The sequence below is a fragment of the Hyaena hyaena genome, unplaced genomic scaffold, assembly GCF_003009895.1.
Source record: "Hyaena hyaena isolate Hyena2069 unplaced genomic scaffold, ASM300989v1 scaffold_339, whole genome shotgun sequence".
Lineage (NCBI taxonomy): Eukaryota > Metazoa > Chordata > Mammalia > Carnivora > Hyaenidae > Hyaena > Hyaena hyaena.
In genome coordinates, this window is record NW_024080971.1 from 768,389 (window position 1) to 791,266 (window position 22,878).

The 22,878-nt window shown below is 38.0% G+C and overlaps 1 protein-coding gene and 1 pseudogene across 3 annotated transcripts in view; both read right to left on the reverse strand.

Annotated features, from left to right (window-relative positions):
• The window catches only part of KCNK2 (potassium two pore domain channel subfamily K member 2), a 130,612-nt gene that overhangs the window by 70,544 nt on the left and 37,190 nt on the right, over window positions 1-22,878 (reverse strand). For all 3 annotated transcript variants that reach the window (XM_039249494.1, XM_039249492.1, XM_039249491.1), the window contains exon 3: window positions 22,405-22,522. In XM_039249494.1, coding sequence (XP_039105425.1) covers window positions 22,405-22,522 — 118 coding nt within the window. The remainder of the gene's footprint in view (window positions 1-22,404; window positions 22,523-22,878) is intronic.
• On the reverse strand, window positions 21,243-21,348 carry LOC120243381 (annotated as a pseudogene).

Consider the following 22,878-nt stretch of genomic DNA (forward strand, 5'->3'; position numbering starts at 1 on the left):
TTGCTAAGTGCTAAGATTTTCAAGAGTACCTGATAAAGTTTAAGAGTTTGCATCTAAAATGTTTTCAAAGAGCTGTTAGGTTGTGGATCTCACCAAAATGGTGGGGTTATGAAAAGGCGGCACATGGAGGCGCCTGGGTGGCTCAGTGGGTTAAGTGTCAGACTTCGGCTCAGGTCATGATTTCACAGTTTGTGAGTTGGAGCCCCACATTTGGCTCTGTGCTGACAGCTCGGGGCCTGGAGCCTGTTTCGGATTCTGTGTGTGTGTGTCTCTCTCTCCCTGCCCCTCCCCCACTTGTGCTCTCTCTCTCTCTCTCTCTCTCTCAAAAATAAATACATGTTAAAAAATATTTTAAAAAACCGAAAAGGTGCTACATGAAGATATCCCTTAAAATCTCTTCTGCTCATAGGTTGCATTCACAGTTCTTATTTATTGCTTTGACTTCCGGATAGTACTTTTCCCTTCAAAAGCACCAGACTAGCACGTTTCATCCCCCTCCCTAGAGTAGTTCAGGGTTTTGTTCTTAGTGGTGACAGCAGGTAACTACAGCGGCATCTCACTTTGTCTTGCCGCTCTCTTTTGGTGACCTTTTTCTTTAATACCTCACAGATTGTCTTACAAAGGCTTTTTTCATGGGGTATTTTTCACAGACTTCTGTGCCTTCCCCAGCCCCCACTCTCCCATATCAAGTGTGCTGAGGGGACCCCTGAACTCTGTCATCAGGATGACACCCTGACCCAACACTTACAGCCTCAGCACCACCATCTTGTTGGGTGTAAATCAATCACCACACAGCAGCCAAAGTCCTCAAATCTCCCTCACCCCCAGACCCCAAGGCCACATGGCTTTGTAGGCAATGAGGCTGATCCCTTCTGCACAACCACCCTTTGCTTCCCTTTCCTGCTTCTTACGAGGTCCGTGGTCACTACCTCAAGGCATCAAAACAGCCTGAATGGGGTCTTTTCTCACACAAATCCATCTTATTGTAGTTCATTCTCCCCAAGGCACAGTAGCTTGTGTCTTCACAAGGTTCAGGTCTTGATACTCCTACTAAACACTCAGGTGTTCTGAGGTTTTTATGTACACATAACCTCTCCTTTTTTTTTTTTTCAATATTCCTGTTACATAATTGTTCTACCTTTCAGTAACACCATAATCCTAATTATTTGTTAAAAAAAAAATGAGCTGGACTTGTCTGATTCTTTATGTGTTTTGTGGTTTGTTTGTTCTGAAGCTGGCACAAATTTGGCCCTTCAATTCTCATGTTTAAATCGTGTCTGTCCTTTCTGTTCCCCTTTCCCACACCCAGTCATTCTTTACCCTTCCAACACCCAGTCATTCCTTACCCTTCCAACATCCAGCCATTTTATTCTTCCAAAACCCAGCCATTCCTTACCCTTCCAACACTCAGGCATTTCTTATCTTTTAAACCAGGTGCCATCTTGCTATCTTTCAACAAACATAGTACTTTCTGTTGCTTTGGAGAAACTGTGCAGTACTCTAACATGAATTCTTGCTATTTAATTACATGCTTTTGCCTTTCTTCTTGATGATAAACTTCAAGGGACTATGTTTTAAGAAGTTTTCTTCCCTTTCTATGTCTTGTTTAGTGCTTTGCTCATAACAGATATTGAAGAAAATTGGTTGCATTGAAAATAACTATTGATGGGCTTTTGTTAATCCCCCATATTTTAATTAAATAAACTTACCAGATCTAAATAATTCTACAGTACTATTTTTTTTCACTGCTTTTAACTTTATTTGGGACTGACAAGGAAAAGAGAAGTTCTTAATTTTTGCAAATTGTATTTTAAAAATTACCTCTAAAAATAACAATCAAAATTTTATTTTAACACAAAACAATTTAAATTATTTTAGCTGCAGACTGCAGAGAAACATTAATATTGTAGGGCATAAGAGTAAAATGTTAGAAGTGAGTGAGAAAAAGAGCAATATAAATTCAGGGTATGCTCACTTAGCAGCCTAAAAAAAAAGAGCAAGTCTTTCAGAAATCAAAGCGAAATGATTATCACATCTGGTCTTTTCAAAGCTATGTTATATAGCATAGAACCTAACCAAACACTGAAGAAAACAATATGGCTCCAGAAAAATATGATTCTAATAAAAAGACAATTAAATAGTGTCTTGAAAAGACATATTCATTTCAGAACTTTTGCAAAGTTGTACATTGTTCTTCCAGATCGCTGGTTTTAAACCACACCAGAATCACATATGAAACTTACGGAAAAAATCCACCTCAGAACAACTAAATTATTGTCTTCCCCTGGGGAAGGAGGAAATGTGCACATGTATTTTTAAATATCTACAGAAGTGATTCTAATTTGTACCCCTGTGACAGGGGCAGGGTTTATGGATCTAAAGCTATACAGTGTGAGGGAAGAGGGATTTTTAGGAAAAATAATATAAAATTAGGGAGTAAACCCAACCAAGTTGGGGGGCTCCTGAAGCTGAACTCTCATTAGCCTCAAGGTAAATCTGCCTTTGTTCTTTGTATTTAGGATGACCTTGATTAGAGCACCTCTTCTAGACTGGCTATGGTATTACTATATTATTATGTTTTTATTGCCCAAAATAAAAATAATAAAATAATTTTCATGGCCAATAATAAAAGTAATGGTCATCACTTATTTAAAAAAATTTTGTTAATGTTTATTTATTTTTGAGAGAGAAAGAGAGAGAGCAGGGGAGGGGGAGAGAGAGGGAGACACAGAATCTGAAGCAGGTCCCAGGTTCTGAGCTGTCACCACAAAGCCTGATGCGGGGCCTGAACTCACCAACTTCTAGATCATGACCTGAGCCGAAGCTGGACGCTTAACCAACTGAGCCACCCAGGTGCCCCGGCCAACACTGTTATTTGCTGAACATCACTCTCTCACCATCTGCCAGATGTACTGCTAATCCCTTCCTCTGGATACTTAATTAAACTTTCACAACACTATGAGATTAAGCACAACTAATTATCCCTGCTCTCTGAATGTGGAAACTGAGGTTTATTGAAGTGAAATAATGTGTTCAAGGTTAAGCAGTTAGCTAACTCTTAAGGCTGAGATTGAAACTATTAACTCAATTGCTTAGAGCTAAGTATCTGGGATCCAGACGATGGATACTATTTCTCAAACTTAGAGTTCTTCTCAGTTACCTACCACTGAGTATGGAGCCATACCTGCTAATATTCTGCTAATATTTGTTGTTTCACATGGTTGGGCTAGAAAAGAACATATAGGTGAATCAAAACAAATGTGTCAATTAAAGTCACTAAATCAATGGGCTGTTTTGACATTTCGTTTTAACTTCCACCTCATCACACTTCCTCTTGGCCCAGAAATCATATGCCTGCAGTTCAAACAGTATTTCACAAGATGGCTCCCTTGCTATCTTCAGCTGCAATTTACATAATAAAATCCTACATCACTGTTGTAAAGTTGCAAATCTATAGGAAGTTATGTACTTCTTTTTCTTAATTTTTATTTATTACTTATTTTTGATGCTTGTTTTGAAAGAGAGAGAGAGTGTGTGCATGAGCAGAAGACAGGCAGAGTGAGGGAGAGAGAGAATCCCAAGCAGGCTCCATGGTGTCAGCACAGAGCTGCATGGGGGACTCAATCCCCTGAACCATGAGATCATGTCTGGAACTGCAATCAAGAGTTGGACACTTAACCAACTGAGCCACCCAGGTGCCCTAAAATTTCTTTTTAAAAAAAGTTATTTATCTCTTTTGAGAAGGGGGGAGAGAGGAGTGAGAAAGAGAGAGATAGGGAGAGAATCCAGGGGCTCAAACCCATGAACTGCAAGATCATGACCTAAGCCAAAAGCAGAGTTGAACGCTTAACTGTCTGAGCTACCCAGGCACCCCAGAACTTATATATTTCTTCAGTTGGTTTTTGAACATATTTAAAATCATGAATATCTGATTAAGTTGCTACCAAACATTTTTTGCTAATAAGATTCTTTTATATAACCTACACCAAAAGCTACAAGTTGAGAGGAAATTTCCTTTGCAAAAGAATTTTGCCAAAAAACAATAATAATCTACCTGTGTATCATTTCCTAACCTCCCCAGATTTTTCTTTAGTAACTGTAAGTTCATCCTATCTCATTTTCACCCATGCGAAGATGTGCTTGGTGAGAGAGCAGGAGGATGGAGAGAGAGACCATGTGAGGGGAGAAGTACAAACACATTTAGTTCTAGAGCTCTGTCTACCATTCCCTAGTGAGAACAACTCAAAGTGAGGACAACCCAGGAGAAGGGAAGCAGCTCATCTTAAAGTCCTTCTCAGGCCCCACATGCCTCTCACAGAGAGAGCATCGAACTGTCTTAGATTTGAGTCTGTTTCCCTCCCTCCCTCCCTTCCTCCCTTCTTTCCTTCTTTCCTTTGTTTCTGTATCCATTTTAATATTTATTCATTTTTGAGAGACAGGCAGAGACAGAGAGCCAGCAGGGGAGGGGCAGAGAGAGAGGGAGACACAGAATCCAAAGCAGGCTCCAGGCTCTGAGCTGTCAGCACAGAGCCTGACACAGGGCTGGAACTCACGATCCATGAGATCATGACCTGAAAGGAAGTCGGATGCTTAACCGACTGAGCCACCCAGGCGTCCCAAGTCTGAGTGTTTTTAAAGATGTGCGTTTTTAAAAAACATGGCTGCTAAATGCAGGCCAACTATTTCATCTGAAGCTCAAGCCAATAAACAAAGATCTGTTCAAGGTGTAATGAAATATTTCTATAAATGGCTGCAAATTCATGTGCTATTCAACTGCCTATTACCTGATTCTCCTTTTTTCCCAAGAAAGGAGAAAAACGACCCAACAGCATTAAAGAAATGGGGAACTACTTCTTAGTAAGAAATATGAAATGACAAGCTTTCCCACATTTTGAGAGAGATTATAAGTCAGGAGTCTGAGCCTCTATGATAACACATTTCCTGGAAATCATACTTTAAAGGTTATTGTTAAAAGAATTTTCCTATAGGAACTTCAGTGTAATTTGATGTTTTATTCCTGACCATGCTTGGCATCAAACAAGGAATTATAAAAGCAATAAATAAAAACTGTACTACTTATTGGCAACGAGTCTCTCCTTGATCAAAGTTTGTTCAGACTTTTCTGAGCTCTCTTTTTTGACTAAGCCTTGGGCTTCTTGTATCCTTCCAGTAAAGTCCAATTCTAGCAGAATCTTGCCAAGTCAGTGTAGACAGAATTCCTCCATCCTAAATATGTGATCACCATCCATATCTGATCGAGTTCCTCATTCTTCACCACTGCCAAGGTGATATCTGATCACTGGACAGGCCTTCAACAAGAATCCTGATGGTCGTTTTAGCCCAAATTCTCCTTTACCTTAATTTTTCCTCTTAGTAATTTTCTATCCACTGACCCCCTCTCTACTCCTTGGCTGTAAATTCCTGCTTTGACTTATTGTATTCAGAGCTGAACCCAATCTCTCTCCCCTACTACAAAAGTCCACTCTAGGGTCCTTTTATCTACCACAGTAGTCCTAAAGAAAGCTTGCCTCACCTTTTTTTTTTTATAAGTGTCATTACATAATTTTTTAACATTATAAGTGGTAAAATGATAAAACCATGTAATTCATCTATCATCAAAAGTCCTAAAATTAATACAATAGACATAATAAGTGCAAACATTTTAAATTAAATTAAAACTAAAATTAATTTATTTTGCATTTTAGGAAGTTAGACTTTGTAAGCATTAATGATCTGAATTGCCAAAAAAGCTATACTATCTTTGATTTGCAATAATTTCCCTATAGTAAGTCAAACACACTCACTCAAATTAATTTCCAAGTATACAGAGGTCAATATAGCATAGTGATTAAGACTGTAGGCTCTCAAGCCCAAATAGTTGGGTTTGAATGAGAGCTTTTCTACTCTATTACTGAGAAAGTTACTAAAAATTACTAAAATGCCTCAGCTTCCCCATTTATAAAGCAGAAATGAAGATTATGTGATATAATACACATAAAGGTCTTACTATGGTGATTGACCCATCGTGGTGGGTAGTCAATGAGTATCAGCCAGCTAAAGTCACCCTCCTGGCCATAAAAAGTCACTTTCATGGCCCAGGTACCGCCAATGTTCAGAATAAGTGTCAGGTATTGATAAAAATAATGGTGGCAATGATGGTGATGTTGGGTGATGATTTTACTTTTTCACTTGAAACATGTTTAAATTTAGAAGGAGTTGGGCCAACATGTTCTTTGCATGTTCCTAACTTGGCAGATTAGGCAGGAACAAAACCAGCTACTTGAACTGACAGAGTAATCCATGAAATGAAGTGCTCTAAGTTACTGCAGTTCACCATTCACTGTCACAGCCAAGCAGGCCTTGGCAACCATCAGGATGTTTCACCCTTCATTAGCACATGGGAAACACGATACTAATTGCACCGCAGCCCCGGCTGCTGTTTGGGTGGCACTACTGTGACATTTCTCATAGGATTGCTAGACAGCATCTTGTCTGAGATGCTCTATTATTTTTTTATATTCACAACATAAAGTCCATGAATTGAGGGGGAAAGCCATCAGAGGTTATTTTAATGTTTATTTTTGAGAGAGGGAGATAGAGTGTAAGTGGGAAAGGGGCAGAGAGAGGGGGAGACACAGAACCTGAAGCAGGCTCCAGGCTCTGAACTGTCAGCACAGAGCCTGATGCGGGCTTGAACCCACAAACTTTGAGGTCATGACCTGAACTGAACTTGGACGATTAACTGACTGAGCCACCCAGATGCCCCAAGTCATCAGAATTTTTAAAAGATTTTAAAGTTTATTTTTTCTGAGTGAGGGGGAGGGACAGAGAGAGAGAGGAGAGGGAGAATCCCAAGCAGGCTCCATGCTGTCAGTGCAGAACCCAACAACTAATTAACCATGAGATCATGACCTGAGCCTAAATCAAGATTCAGACGCTTAACCAACGGAACGACCCAGGTGCCTCAGGCACTGGAATTTTTTTTAAGCAAAACTGGAAAGTGTAAAAGTTGAAATGACCAGTTGAGTTCTAATGGCATCATTACACAAATACAGAAAACTGAGGCCAAGGAAATTCAAGTATTGCATGGTCATCAGGTAGCATAGGTTGGAGACATCAAATGCAAAGTTTTCAAGTGTTGAGTGTCTATATTTATTATAACTTAACTTGAAATGAGGGTGTAAGGAACTATGCTTGCTTTGGCTAGTACCTTGGGACAGTCATGCAAAACTCACCAGAAGACAGAAGACAGATGTGGCGGCCAGCCTACCTGAAAGACGCATAATTATCCAGATAGGGACCCTGAGTGATGACAGCTGACATTGGGCCATTTAGATGAAAGAACACATCACCAAAGTCATTAAGGGGCATTGACTAAAGTCACTGTAAACTCAGCAGCCACAGGCATCTTTAAGATCCATATCTGTTATGAGATTAGATTCCTGTGCATACTTTGATTTTGACAAACGAAATTTCCTCAAACTAATTTATTTGTGCATCTTATTTTTTTAAAGGTATACTAAAGAAGAAAACCAAGGATGTACACTTACATATTTGAAAACGATCTTCTCAACAACAAAACACTAAGGCCATTAACCTAAATATCATTACAAGGTTTTCTCACACATGGTAAGGGCAGAGACACTTCGCTTAGCTCAATTTTTATAAAGTAAAAAGAGTGTTGGAGGGCACATCACACAGTCCAGTGCTTTTTAGGCTGATTTTTGGCAAATTACTTGTAAATTTTCCAAAGGTAACAATGGCATCGCCCCTTCACCTACAAAGGTGGAGTCTAGAACTAAGTCCTCAATCATTGGAGGTTCACTTAAAATTTATGGTAAAACATATACTCTACTTATTTCAACATATGATGCAATATAGGTCAGAGGTTACAAGTGCCAAACTGTCACCAGGTTTTGTGGGGCCTGCCCTCGGGTACAACACACTACTCCCTGCCCCATCACAGACACACACACACACACACACACACACACACACACACACACACAAATAGATCCGCCTATCTGTTTTATATCTGTTTGAAATTCATAAGTTTAATTTAAAGAAAAGATACCAGAGGGTGGGGGAGGTGGTGCGTGGAGGGGGTGTGATACGCACTGTTCTACCACATGCAGTATCCTAACGTCTTAATTTCATGCACACTCTCATTTGACCTTGAAGTGAAGCATGAGGACAGAAAAAGGGAGATAATTATGAGCAGTCTTGACCTTGCCCTAAACGTCGACTCTTAATACAGTTTTCCCCTTTCTGTAATCTTTTCACAGCTGTGAAGGCTATCTGAGGTCAAGTCCTTTACCCTGAATTCAGTCTGTTAGTCTAACCCTGGAGGCAATAAGACTGTCTCAAAGACAGCTCAGAACAATAGCTAGAAAAATTCTATTTCCTTCTTTCTACAGCAATTCAGAGCATATAGAGGAAGAATATGGGAGGATTTTCCACTCGGCAGAGGGAAGTGGACTGAAATGCACTAATTGGTAGCTAACTATACTTCTGTTGGCCTGCTACTAAGCCTACCCACACTGAATTAAGGAGAAAGAACTTTTAGGCCCCCATCTCCACTGTACGTCCACAGGTTAGAAACACAGATCTAAAGTGAAAGCAAGTGATATAGAAAACTAGCAAAGAAATATCATCTTTTAGACTCCCTTTAAAATTATACCTCCCACTCCTAGTCTATTTTTTCCCCACCTCTATATAATTAACATGTAACACGCTATATAATTTAGTTCCGTGTTAAATCTCTCTCTAGCTTTCTGTATGTTTGTTTGATGTACTCCACACGATCTAGATGCTACTTAATAGTTGCTCAATAAATGTTTGCCAAGTGAATGAATGAATGAATGAACAAACAGCAAGACTGCATTTCTGAAAATGGTATACTACAGAACCCACAGTATGTTTGAAAATCACAATAGGAGACAGTAAATCATTACATCTCTAATGTGGAGCCTCAAGCCAACAAAAAATGAGTTCACTGGGATCTATTTTTTTTAATGTTTTATTTATTTTTTTTGAGAGAGACAGACAGCCTGAACAAGGGAGGGTCAGAGAGAAAGGGAGACAGAGGATCAGAAGAAGGCTCCAGGCTCTGAGCTAGCTGTCAGCACAGAGCCCGACATGGGGCTTGAACCCACGAACCATGAGATCATGACCTGAGCTGAAGTCGGACCCTTAACCGACTGAGCCACCCAGGCACCCCTCACTGGGATCTAAAGACAAAATTAATTAAAGAAAAAGAGATGGATAATATAATATTGAAAGGAAACTGTGCAATTGCAAAATTAAACTCTGTATTTAAGACAATTAAGAAGACTGGAAGTAGTAGGAATTCTAACCATTGCTTCAGCTTACAGAATACAAAAGAATTTACAGATTTACAGAAAAAATAAAGGTAGAAAGAATTTTAAAAGGCACATAGTAAGGAGAGAAAATTGAGAACAAAGAACAACACAAAAAATTGTCAATGTCCAGATGGTGGGAAATCATAATCATTAGAATAGAATAATCAAAGTATAATTAAACAAAGGTTAAAAAAAAACAACCAATTAAGGAAACCAGTGCAAGATTAAAAGAAAATCTTTAATTAGAAACAGAGGCAGTTATGTAAAATTGGTTACCAAAAAGGAAAGAATATCAGGCCAGTATCAAACTTCTGTCTAACAGCAAATGCCAAAAGACAACAGAGAAAGATCATCAGAGTTGTGATGAGGAAAAGTTGTGATTCCAGAATCTGACAAAATGATCTTTCATGCAAGAAAGCCATTTGCAAACATGCAAATATTTATTCCACTCCTGGAGCTTCACTGAAAAAGCTGTCTTTCTGAGGATTTATATAAGTTAATAATTATGAGATAAATCCTCATAATGACAAGGTATTTAAAATGATATGCTGAATTCATTAAAATTCACATTTTAAGTGACACATGTTGGATCTTATGCTGGATTACACAACAATTAGATGACTGGATCCCATTACCTGGAGAATAAGTATACAAAATTGTTTTCTCCACTTTACAAAGGTAAAACAGCATAGCATAACAAGTAGTCGTTATAAATGGCAAGTAGATTAAAGAATGACTTTCTGTACCTTTCAAGTTCATATTAAAAGATCTGACGGGCAACTGGGTGGCTCAGTCGGCTAAGCATCTGACTCTTGGTTTCAGCTCAGGTCATGATCTCATGGTTTCGTGAGTTTGAGCTCTGTGTCAGGCTCTGTGCTGACAGCGTGGAGCCTGCTTGGGATTCTCTCTCTCCCTCTCTCCCATTCTCACTGTGTGTGTGTGTGTCTCTCTCTCTCTCAAAAAAATAAACTCAAAAAATTTTTTAAAAAGATCTGAGTCACTGTTTTCAGTTTTTAATTTGCAAGACTAATAACTTATCCAATGACAGACATGGGAACCAACTTAAATTTATAATATCCATAAGGATCACGTTAACTATTTCCAAATATTGGTGATTAGGATATGATACCAACTATGTCAACTACATCAAATAAGCACACACAGCAACATGATTATAAAAAACATAATCATATAGTTACTTTCCTTTTTTTATATATTTCTTCATTTTTCTATTAATTATATATTACTATATATTAGAAAAAAACCAATGTATATATGCAATATGATAAATAAAACAGTCACAATCATGATTTTTTAAAAACCAAGCATAGCAAAAAGACTATTAAAAAGAAGTTCTGGATAAAGAAAATATGAAATCATATACATATATATCTATATACACACGTATATGTATAGATACAGATATATTATCTACATAACCATATACAGATATAGATATGTTATAGAGCACTTAAACACCCAGTATTTCCCAGTGTTCCTCATGACAGAAAACTAATGACCGTCAAAGGGGACAGAGATATGATATATCATTTAAGTGGAATATGCAGCTGCTAACACATTAAAGCAAATCTTCAGGAAGTGATAAGAAACAATTTTCAGGACATATTATTACACAGAAATAGCAAAGTAGAAAGTGGCTTTCACTTACATAATAAAGGACTGGGTGTATATTAACTACATACACGCACACACACATATACACGTACACCCAAATGATGTCTAGAATCTAGAATAATAACAAGAAATGGTAACAGTGGTGGCCTGTGTGTAGATGATGAGATGGAGGGGTTAGCTGTCACTCATATTTTTACACTGCGTGTTCCTCGTTTGTTCATTTAATCATGTATCTGTACTCCTTATTTAAAACTTTAAGGCAAGGTATACAGCATTTGACTTTAAGAGGGCATACCATTAATTCCTCATTATTTTCATGCCCAATGTTGCCACATAAAAGAGTATCATTTCTTTTCTATATTGATATAAGCAAAACACCTATCTTGAGTTACCTTGACTTCTATCTTTCCTAGAGTTTCTATGAGTTTTGAATGGCAATTAGGATGGCTCATGTTCAGACTTTCAGCAAGCATCTATAAAAGTCAACCAGGAAACGTTGCAGAAAAACAAAGACTTTAGGAAACATACTGTATAATCAGGCCCATGCTATTTTTTCTTTTATTATCCATAGTAAGAGTATCTTTATTATAACAACCTCCTTTCTATTATCATACATGTACAATCTTCACCTCTCATATATCCCCCAAAGAAAGTACTGACTCCTGTTCCTGGCAGGAAATTTTTTCCCCCAAGTGTGAATTTTTGAAAGGTGAATGTTATGGATTGGGATTCGTGGTACTCTACTTTTTTAAAATAGAGCATTTCTCATCATGGTTACAGAAAACAACTCAGAATACACAGGAGTTTAGGAGAAGTGAAAATACCTAACACTATAAAATCATTCAGAGCTCAGCAAGAGAACAACATTTTCTTATTTTAAGAACTGTAGTTTCACATTGTTTCCTTCTGAGCCCTATCCTTCATTCTCCAAGCAATCATTTAGTGTGCTAGCATCTATATGAGCGTATTGTTGCTATGTTTCTAATATGGATCTTTATCCATATAAATTTTTGAAGTACCACAAAAATTACATTCTACATCAGTCTGAAAATTAAAGTAGAAATTATGTATTTAAGCCTACGGCTTTAAACCCTTTCTAGGATCATGGGTACCTTTGAGGATCTGATATATACTCTAGACCCTCTCTCCAGAAAACATGAAGCTTATCTGTATACCTTCCAGAAGTTCACAAGGCTTATTTCAACCTTCATTAGACAAGGAGGGGAAAAACCAGTATAGTCTTGAAAAATGATTAATATGTTGTATATAGCAGTTAAACATGGTTAAATATACTATCCTTTGAGTTTTCATAAAATCCTATGAGATAGAACGCACATGTATTACTATTCACCTATTAGGAAGCCGTTTGAATATTCACATGAGGAAACAACTCAGAAAATAATACAGTTCAAATCATACAGTGAATAAATATTAGAATCAAACCTCAAACCTAGGGCTTCTCTTATGAACTCTATCCTTCTTCCTTTATACTCATTCTTTTAGTCCACAGTTGGCAAACTTTTTCAGTAAAGGGCCAGATAGTAAATAGCTTCAGCTTTGCGGGCCATCTGGTATCTGTTCTAGCCCCAAGCCAGCTGAAGACAATACTAAAGTAAATGGGTGTTGTGCTCTAACAATTACAGAGCAGGTGACGGGCTAGATTTTGCACACGGGCCACAGTTTGCTGACCCCTACATTATTTTGCCTCTACCTCAAAAATAACTCAGTCTTTTAATTTATTTTCCTGGACTTAATGTTTTTATCATCACGATTCAGACCTTGTTAAATGATCATTACTAAAATCCATGCTAATGGGAATCCCTAAATAATATCATCAATAACAGCAGACTTTCTGCCTACAGTAAGCTAAAATTAAAGTTTTACATATTAATTTTTATGTTCATTTTGAGATTGTTTCACGGATGAAACCACTGTGTAGGGACTTTGCTTGCCAACACAATCTCTAATAATTCCACAGGAGCCAATATTACATATGAAAAATAAAAATCCCATTTCAGTGCCGGCATTAAGGGAGACATAGTTCGGAAGAGCAAAATGTAAAGTATAATTTCTTTGAATGTTTTGTTTGTTTGAATATCAAGTAACTTTAAGGAGGGGTATTCAATGAGTATATCTGTTGAGAGTATTTATGAAGACTATCACCAAATATCTGGGTTCTTCTGGGAACAGGGTAGGGTTGCCTTTCCCCGCTTATGGTCTCAAGGTTGACTTGGCCCATGTCATGTGAGTGAAGACAGTGTGTGCACTTGCAAAAGCTCCATGAGCCAGTGTGCAGGTTCCCATGTACAGTTGCTCATGCTCTGATCCCTATGCCAAAGTGATCAGGAAAGGCCATGGAAAGAGGGAGAGGTGTCACTGGAAGTCTGTGAGCTAGAACAATGGGCAGGGCCCTCCTGTAGCAATCCACACTGAAGATACAGTGTGAATAAAAAATAAACTTTTATTTTGTAAAGCCACGGCGATGCGGGGATCGTTTGTTACAGAAAATAACTTGGCATAGCCTAACTAATGTAAAGACATACATTTAAAAAAATCATATAAAAACAGATTTATACAAATATTAATCTTTATACTCAGCTAATAGAACACCTCAAGGTTACATTATATATCATTTCAGTGATCACACTTTGGATTATCTATAGGTCACTTAAATAACCAACAAACTCATTTCATCAAATCAAAAAACTAGAAAAAACTAATCAAATTTGGCACTTAGCATTGTGATAATAACTGGTTTGAGCAAACACTAATAAATTACATGCTGGCAAACATATATTTTATAAGAGTGAAAATGGATACATTCAAGGTGTAACAAAAAACATAATTTCTTTCTCTGTTGACATTAGTAATATAAATAAATGTGCAAAAAATAATATTGACTTATTTTAATAATAAAGTAATACAAATTACTCTAATAAAATCAGCTTACTCTAATACACTGTCATTGAGGATTCAAACTATTTTCATGTACATAATCTTATTTAACCTTCACAACAACTCTGCGAGAAATACTAGCCCCACTGACAAACAAGAAAATTAAGGATAACAGAGCAGTGACTGGATCGATAATACAACCCTAGCTAGTGGCAAAAACAAAAACCTGAACTTAGATTTTCTGTAGTGAAATCTGATGCCCCTTCTATTGTATCATTCCTCTAAAAAAGAGTGAGAAATGGTTTTATCCTAAACTATACTATGTGAGTGAAACTAATGAAGTGTCTGCATAAGCGTGTCCAGCACATTGTTTAGTTGTAATACAATGAATATTAGGAGAGCACATACAGATCTTTTTTTTTTTTTTTTTTTTTAATTTAAAGCACAGCTTCCACTGTGGCTCCCTGAGATGCCACTGAAATTACCTCCGAAAACACATTGTTTGAACAAGCTATTTGAGTGGATTGTGACGTTCATACCCCTCCTTTCCTCTTTTCTTCTCTTGCCACCTGCGCTTGGAAATGTACTCTTTGTTAGCACAGAGGGGAATCTAAGCCCACAGAGGGGAGGTGAAACACATCAACAAAATCTGCTCATGTATTTGTTGTTTTTGTTTTGACAATACAATTGAAAGTGGAAGAGGCTGAAGATTTGTAATTAGTGTGCATTTTTAGATGTCTTGCGACTTTCAGTTGTTCCTATTGCCAATGTTTCCCCCCAATGGGATGTCAGAACCAAGAGTTGGCTGCGTGAAATTCCAGTTTCCAGTTAGAATTAGTCACATGTGCGTGGTACTTCGCGTGCACCCAAACCACCAGACTTGCACACGAACCTCATCTGGCACAGGTATGCACTTATAAACATCATGCTACATTTACAGCACCGCTTAAATAGCAATGCCAATTTTCCAAGAGTACGTTTGCACAAGTCTAAAGAATTTCACACACACAAAAAAGATTGGGAAGAAAACAAATATGTAGCATAATTACTAGCTGAAAGGAGACAGGCCCAAACAAAAGTTCTTACGTTCCTTCCTTATCGAATGAATTATTTGAGGCAGTTACAAAAAGCATTTTTCTGATGATCATCTCACTAGTTTTAATCCCACCCAGAGCAATACTTGGATATTTGGTGGTCCTTCAGATGCTCTATAAAATCGGTAACCCATGGTAAACCGTGTTGCGTGTCAGGGGTTGAGAAGGGGGAGAAGGCAAGAAAAAAAATAGACTCAGTATTTTTTCAGGGCATGAACTTTGTGACAATTGGTTGCTTCCAATTTTAGGGTAATTTCTTGATCACAACATTTGACAGTGATAACTTTCCAGATTAAAAATTGGTTATTGCGAATGTTTCAAAAGTGGGCAGAAACATATACAAATGTATTTTTTTCAGAATACAAGCAATTCCTGATGTGAACATACCCAAGAAATGAACGACCACTATGCTACTACCATAGCTGGCCCTCCCCTTCCTGGGACCTTCAGTTTCTGTTGAATCTGTACTATCTTGTTACGGGTTTTTCTACTACCAAAACCAAACAAACAAAAATGTTGCCTTACTCCCGGGAAGATTATATCCCTAACGTTCCCCAACCTCCTTCCAATTGGCCCAGGATTCTGAGAACTAGGGGTTCTGAACTGAACTTCTTTGTGACTGACGTAACATTTATATGCCCTGAGAAAAGATGACTAATCTATTTCATTACTGCTTTGGAGCCTACAATATATTTATGCAATAATTCTGTTTCATTGCCTATCAAATATGATTTTGCATTCTGCAAACTTAACTACCATTCAGAACATATTTTCTCTGAGAAATGCATGTTAACTTAGAAAAGAAATAAACCTATGTGAAGATTCTGAATGGCAGGAACATTTGTTAATATCCTGAGATATGCTTTATTTTCATTAATTTAAGTGGACGGGAGGAGAAACAGAATCAAAGATCGAAAACAATTTCTTAATTTCAACGTCTGTATTTCAAGTGTACAAGGCCAGAATTACATATTTTGGAAAAATACTCATCCACTTTAACAAACTGGCATAAAGAAAAATGCAATACGATTGTAGGGTCAGAACTAGAAGTCACTTTGCAAGATTGCCTTCTGAGCTGCCTAAGAACATTTAATTTTCCTTTAAAATGGGTTTCCAAAAACCAATCTGCAGATTTCCAAAAACCAATCTTCAGTTCTCTGAGAACAACCAAGAGACTAGTGAACAGCCACAGAATAACGAGTGTACTAAATTAATAAGATAACACCCAACACCCAAAGCTACAATAACATCATCCTCTGAGAGAATGCTCTCCGTCACATTCTACACCACTGCTTCAAGTCTATTCATCTCCCAGTTCAGACTGCAGCTTCATGAAATCACAAAATTGAACAGAAAATATCTTACAATCTTCCCCTCACTCTTTGAGTTATAGTTTCCTACCATATCCAACAGAAATGGCGGACTTCCTGCTGAAGACACGCATAAAGCTTCACTCTGTAAAATCTATCCTCCGTGTTTCCAAAATTGACATTTCTTTGATTTAGAACTGCTTGTTAAAGTTGTTCTAAACCTTTACTTTTTTTCCCTGCTTTGTTGTTGTTTGTTTTTGCTCCTTTTCTAATCAATTAGGCATTATGTTAAACGGGCAAAATATGGGTTTGCAGTAAATGTGTGCCCACTGTCATAACAGCTTTAGCAATTCAATCTAGGTAAAAGCAAACTGAAAGTCTGGGTGGCTGGTTCAAAATACAGGAAAAATAAGCAGAAGCTACAGAACTGATCTCAATCTCTACACTCAAGTGGTAGAAAACAAGAGTCCTTTGTAAACAAGAGAACCTCTACTCTAAGGAAATGTGTTCCATAAGGCTCAACGTGATGCTTACGGGATCTTACAGTTACTAAAGGCCAGAGTGCTGCCCTTATTTGCATCCTGACCCTCTGAGATCAAGATTGAGTGATAAGCTTGGGCAAATCCCAGCCCTGGCATTCCCATTTACTTTCCAGTGGGGAAAATTTCATTATATTTTAATGCCTTCAGGTAATCAAATCATCTGACATTTCCTTCTAATCTTTAAACTGAAAATAGAATACAGTTATCCGTTACATCATTTTTGCCAACAGTCTGTCCTAGAATGTAAGTGATTTCTTGTTAGCTTTAAAATAACTTAAAATAGAAGACACAGGTAGTCCCCCTTTGGCCCTAGTCTTAGGGACAAGTATATTTCCATCGGCAATCTTTCTCTTTTTTTAAATCACGTATCTGTTGAGGTGGCAGAGAGGAGGCCCAAAAGTGGGCAGATATATGAGTTACCCTCCTCGCCACCACCTCCTCAGTTCAAGGCGACATCTTCGCTCCTACGGATTAATGCGACAACCTTCTTACTGGTCTTCTTGCTTCCCCTCCGTGCCCTCCGAATAGCAGCTCAGTCACATTGTCCTTCTCTGGTGCTTAAATCTTTCAGTGGCTTCCCACCGAATTCAGAATGTTGCCATGACTTACCGAGTGAGTCCCGCAGGCCCTGGCTCCTCTTAATCTTGCTAACCTTGCTTCTTCTTCCGTGTCTTGGCACAGGGACTCATTTGCATTCCTTGGATATGCCCACACTTGTCCCCCTCAGGCCCTCTGCCATTGCCGGCCCTCTCCCTGAACGCACTTTTGTGCTCTTCCTCACCTCGCTGCCGTCTTCTCACGCTTCGACGCCATCTGCTCAGAGAACTCTTAAATCCGTCTCCTTCAGCACACCTCCCCCCATGCGCTCTGGTTCCTGTAGTTTCTATCACCTCACATGAACTTCTTGTGTAGCATTTATTGTCATCAACAACGGTCTGGGTTTTTGTAATGTCCTGATTGATCGCTGGTCTCTTCAGCCCTAATGAGAGCTCCGGGAGAGAGCCTAGCCACCTTGTGTTCTTAGTCTGTCTGAATCAGAGAATGCACAAGCCAAGGTCGAGGGAAGGGTGACTAAAGTGAAGCTTCCTAATAGAACACAGTCTATGAATTTCAGCCATTTCTTAAAATTCTTTTCTCTTTACAGCATCAACTAGCACTGTCTAGGAGTCGCAAGCCTGCTGCTTAAATATGCATTTCAGTATTCAACTTCTGTTAGTCACCAAGGCCTGTTGATTCCTGCGTCTAATTACTTCAACATATTGTCTTCCTCTCTTCTTGCAACATCAACTCCAACCATGTCGGTGCACCCTCCCATCCCCCTTCTGTGGGTCCCTAAGATGGCCTCCTAATTGCTCTCTCAACTGTCAGTCTCCACACATCGTCTTCTTGACAGATGCACCTTCTAAGGTCACTTGCAACCTGTCAGTTCACTCTCCAAAAACAACTATAACAAAAGCCCCCAAACCGATATTCTATCTTATTATAGTAGGCCCCAAATTCTCAAAAATCAAATTATATTCAACTGTATTCTTCCCATCTGAATCAGTCAATACTATTAACTGCTACTCCTTTAAACGATTCCTCTACTCTACACAAATACTTACTTTTCTATCCTCAAAATAAGCCAAGCTCATACCTCTTTGTATTCTTGCTCAGTCATGTCACCAACTGGGGAGGCCATATCCCCCTCCATCGACCTAAGCCAAAACATTGTCTTCAAAGCATAGTTCAATTCCAACTTCTCTAATTAAGCTTTCCCTCCCAGCTCCAGCCCACACATACTTTCCTTTTTCTCAATCTTAACCCATTGTTTAAGCCACGGTTCCATATAACATTTGCTTACACAAGACTTATTTCTGTTATTCTTCAGTTATTTCATAAGTGTACATTATATCTCCCAAATTGGATTGCAAGCAGGGACTGTGTCTTTTATATCTTGGCAGTGGCAGAAATAGCACTGATCCAACAGGAGCCACTTACATTGACTTGCTGATTTACATGGTTCTGAGGATGAATCCCTTCAATTACAAATAACAATTCTAGACAACTTGCAATTCCCAAACAGAACATACTATTCCCTAGCCCTAATCTCTCCCACACAAACTCCCAGTGCCTACGATGTTCCCTTTCCACCTTCATTCACCTGGAAAACTCTTAATTCTCTTTCCGGTCTCAACTAGGACAACATTTACTAAGACAAGGCACATATCCCTTGTCTCTTCCTTATCCATCCACCTACCCCAGTATCTATGTAACATGTAGCTCCTAGATGTTCCCATTAAATACCCTTAACCCATAGCATGTGACACACTATATCATAAATGACTATTTGTCCACTGGCCTTCCTGACTGGTCTGTGTGTAACTTAGGCTCAAGCAATTTATCTTTTATGTTTATAGCAGCAGAGTGATGGTGCTGTATTATATGTTAAATAAATAAATGACCAAACTAACAAAAAAGCTGGTAATAAAATCTGTTAAAAGAGCTAAGAATGCTGGTGCCTGCATGGCTCAGTTGTTAAGCATCTGACTCTTGATTTCAGCTCAGGTCATGATCTCAACAGTTCATGGGTTTGAGCCCCATGACTCTCTCTCTCTGTCTCTCTCTGCCCTTCCCCCCCTCAAAATAAAATTTTTTAAAAAAAGAGCTAAGAATGTGGTATAACAGGTATCAATTTAGTGTTAATGTAATTTATAGCAAACCATAGTTCATACCATTTAGAATGCCTATTTGTTATTAATTTCCAAAAATAATTGTTAAGCACCCCCTATGGGTCAAGCATTGGGGATGCAGAAAAGATGCAAACATAGAAAAATCCCCAACCTCCCAGAACAACTTGCATCTTACTAAGTGAGGTGTGTATGAATATGGTGTTTGCTCTGCATTATAAAGTATAGAAATGCTCTCTGTATAAGGTTTCTTTCTGCAAGGATGCTGATGCTGAGATGATGCCAACTTGCACCAAAATGGAGGCAGTTTGAATGGTGAGTGGTAGTTAAATGATGGATGTGCTTTGAGGTCAGAGCCAACAGAATTGACTGATGGACCGGAGGTTTGAGAACAGAGAAGAATGGATTGGAGTCTGTGCAACTGTGGAATGGAATTTGTGCAGGGTTTGGAAGCATATGATTTTGGAAAAAGTGTGTGTATATATATATATATATATATATATGAAAAGATACTCCAGAATTAGGCCTTAAATTTTAATAATCTATTTCGTATCATTGAACTTCTCTTGGGCATATTTCCAATGGCTAGTAACAGTCCCTTTGGTTTCTTAGGCAAATTGATAACGCCAAAGAGACGCATCTTGGACAACTACAGTTAATGCAGTTCCAGGAAGCACTCTTGTGCCAGGCACCCCATAAAAGTCCCTGCAATTTATTCTCCAAAACTGTCTCGAATTCTTTTTTTAAATGACTAATGCAATGCAGCTAGTGCTAGAGGTTACAATGTCTGTGACTGCTAAAAACCACTTCAAAGCTCACCTATAATTACTATCATTACAAAGATTAATAATTATACTTTGAATTTATTGAATGATGACTTAAATGTCAAATGGACACGTATAAAAGAGGCCAAATTTTTATTCTGCCCTACATCATAATCTGGTCTAAGGTCAGAGGAGATGACCTTGACCTAGGAGTAAAAGATCATGGAGGAAGTATGGGTGACCTAGAATGACTTAATCCACCTAAGACTAAAGCCTGAGATAGAACAGTGGGGGATTTGGGCTGTCGTCAGGTAGCTACCTAAACAACCTAAATAATAAGCTACTGTGCTTAATGGCTATAATTTGGGGTAAGGCTGGTAATAATGGTTTATTTTTTTTCATGTGTTGAAGTATATGTCTGCAAAACGTACTGAATTTGGGATTCAAGATATGAGACTGTTTACAAACATAGGATACAACGGTAAGTCAGTATAATGACTAAGTTCTCTTGCAGAATAATTTAGTGGTAGTCATGATGAGTTATAACTTGGACTTTTGAGTTTTCATTGGGCAGAAACAAACCACTCTCGCTCAGTCTGTGAGGTTTCTTTTCCCTTCTAGACTCTAAGTAGTTTATACAATAAACAGTTATTTCCATAGTAGAAATGGCCAAGATGTCTAAGCTCCAAAGTTACCCTGTTATTATGGTTAGAAATCAAGGTTGCCATTCTTCCAGATTTTCACAGCCATGCCACTTTTGACCCAGCTGGTGGAAATGTAAAAGTAAATATAGTTCTTTGACCTCTTAACAAAGGCAAAAATCAACATGCTCAGGTATTTATTTCGCTGGCAAGTGATCTAGCACAAAGGGGCATTACAATGGATTCGGATAATGACAAGACTACACATTTTTTTTTCAAAAGAAAATTTTAAGCAAGAGTTCATCCCTACACTGTCTCTGTCCTCTTATTTAGGACTTTGATATAAAGTACTGATTTGAAAATAGTATCCACTTCATAATTTATCTGATAAGAACAGATACTACACTTGATCTTAGCCAAAAGGCCAAGAAGCAATCCACTTCACAATTTATCAATGGCATCAAATAATACAATGAAAACTTTTAGAAGCTTAATTCACAACCAAAAATCAGGAGAGGAAATCTCATCACAAGCATATGTCGAGGGGAAGAATTCCTCCACTTAAAATTCCTTCATAACTGGGATGAGTCATTTCCTTCCCTATCTTGAAAATTGTGTTCCAAACCTATCTTCTTCCATGAAACGAGACAGCTGTAACCCTTTCTAATCCCAACGGCATGGCAAGCATGGCTTTCTCTATGGGGTATGTATTTATAGCCTCTGGATGTTTCTTGGGCACTGAATGACTAACTACCAGAGGAAAAGTCATCTACCTGTACTCACTCTACTTCCTAGAAAGTGCTGAGTGTATGGATAGGCAAGCCCAAAATTTAGAGACTGTTCCACTATGTGGTCCTTTTTAACATTATAACAAACAACAGAAGTAGAAGGCGAAGAGCAAGGGCTTAGACTTTAATTCTTTTTGTAATCCTCATATTTCAGTGTTAATTTTTTTAACACATTTGCACATTGCAAAAACAATATATTTTTAAAAAGCCCTGAAACAATCATGATAGGCAGGCATATAAGATCGGTGATACTCTGTTGAAATGTAGAGTTAAAATTTACAAATTGGTAAAGGTCATATCAAATATGAACCTCATGAAAAGAATGTCAAAACTGTACTCAAAACATTTTCTTTCTACACTAAAAAATCAAAGATACAGGAAAATTTAAAACCACTTGCCCCTTCTCCCCCCAAATCATCATTTTAAGCCATTTCCTGACATTCTTATCCATTAGTCATACGACTCAAGTACACTGCTCTTGGGGTTCATAGGCATTTTAAACTTAACTTAGTATTCTGGTACAATAACGAATTCCATCATTTCTTTGTTCAAACCTTTCAATGCTCTTTTCGAAATCCATTTGCAAAAATCTAGTTTTCTACATGCTGTAGACCAATTTGACCCACCATGAAAGAAAAATTCAAACATGAATTTTAGCTCACAAGCTGTACCAAGATTAGAAAACAAGATAAGTTGTCTCCTACCTATAGTTGTTATAACAGTGCCAGCAAAGAAGAAGGAACTTCCCAAATCCCAGTGACTGATTTGATTGGAGGTGTTTCCTAAAGGTATAATCCCTGCATTTATTGCTGCCACTATTTGCTGCAAGTTTAAAAAGAAATTTATCAGTACACATAAATCACACGGAGGCATCAAACAGCACACATTTCACCCCAGTTGACAAATTAGACAAAGGACCAATTTTAAGGCTTGCTTTTTCATTTGGAGTATATACAATATCGATTAAGGCTTTCTACTAAAGAATTTAAGAAGTAAATGATAAGAAAATCGTATTTTATATCAAGTGAATGGATCTGTATGGAGTATATCATATTGCACCAATATGCATTTGTATCTCATCCGTTAGCATATTGAGTGACTTATTTCAATCAGCTACTAATTTTTTAGTAAGCAACACAGAGTAAAAATATCACCTTGCAAACTTAGAATTTAAATAA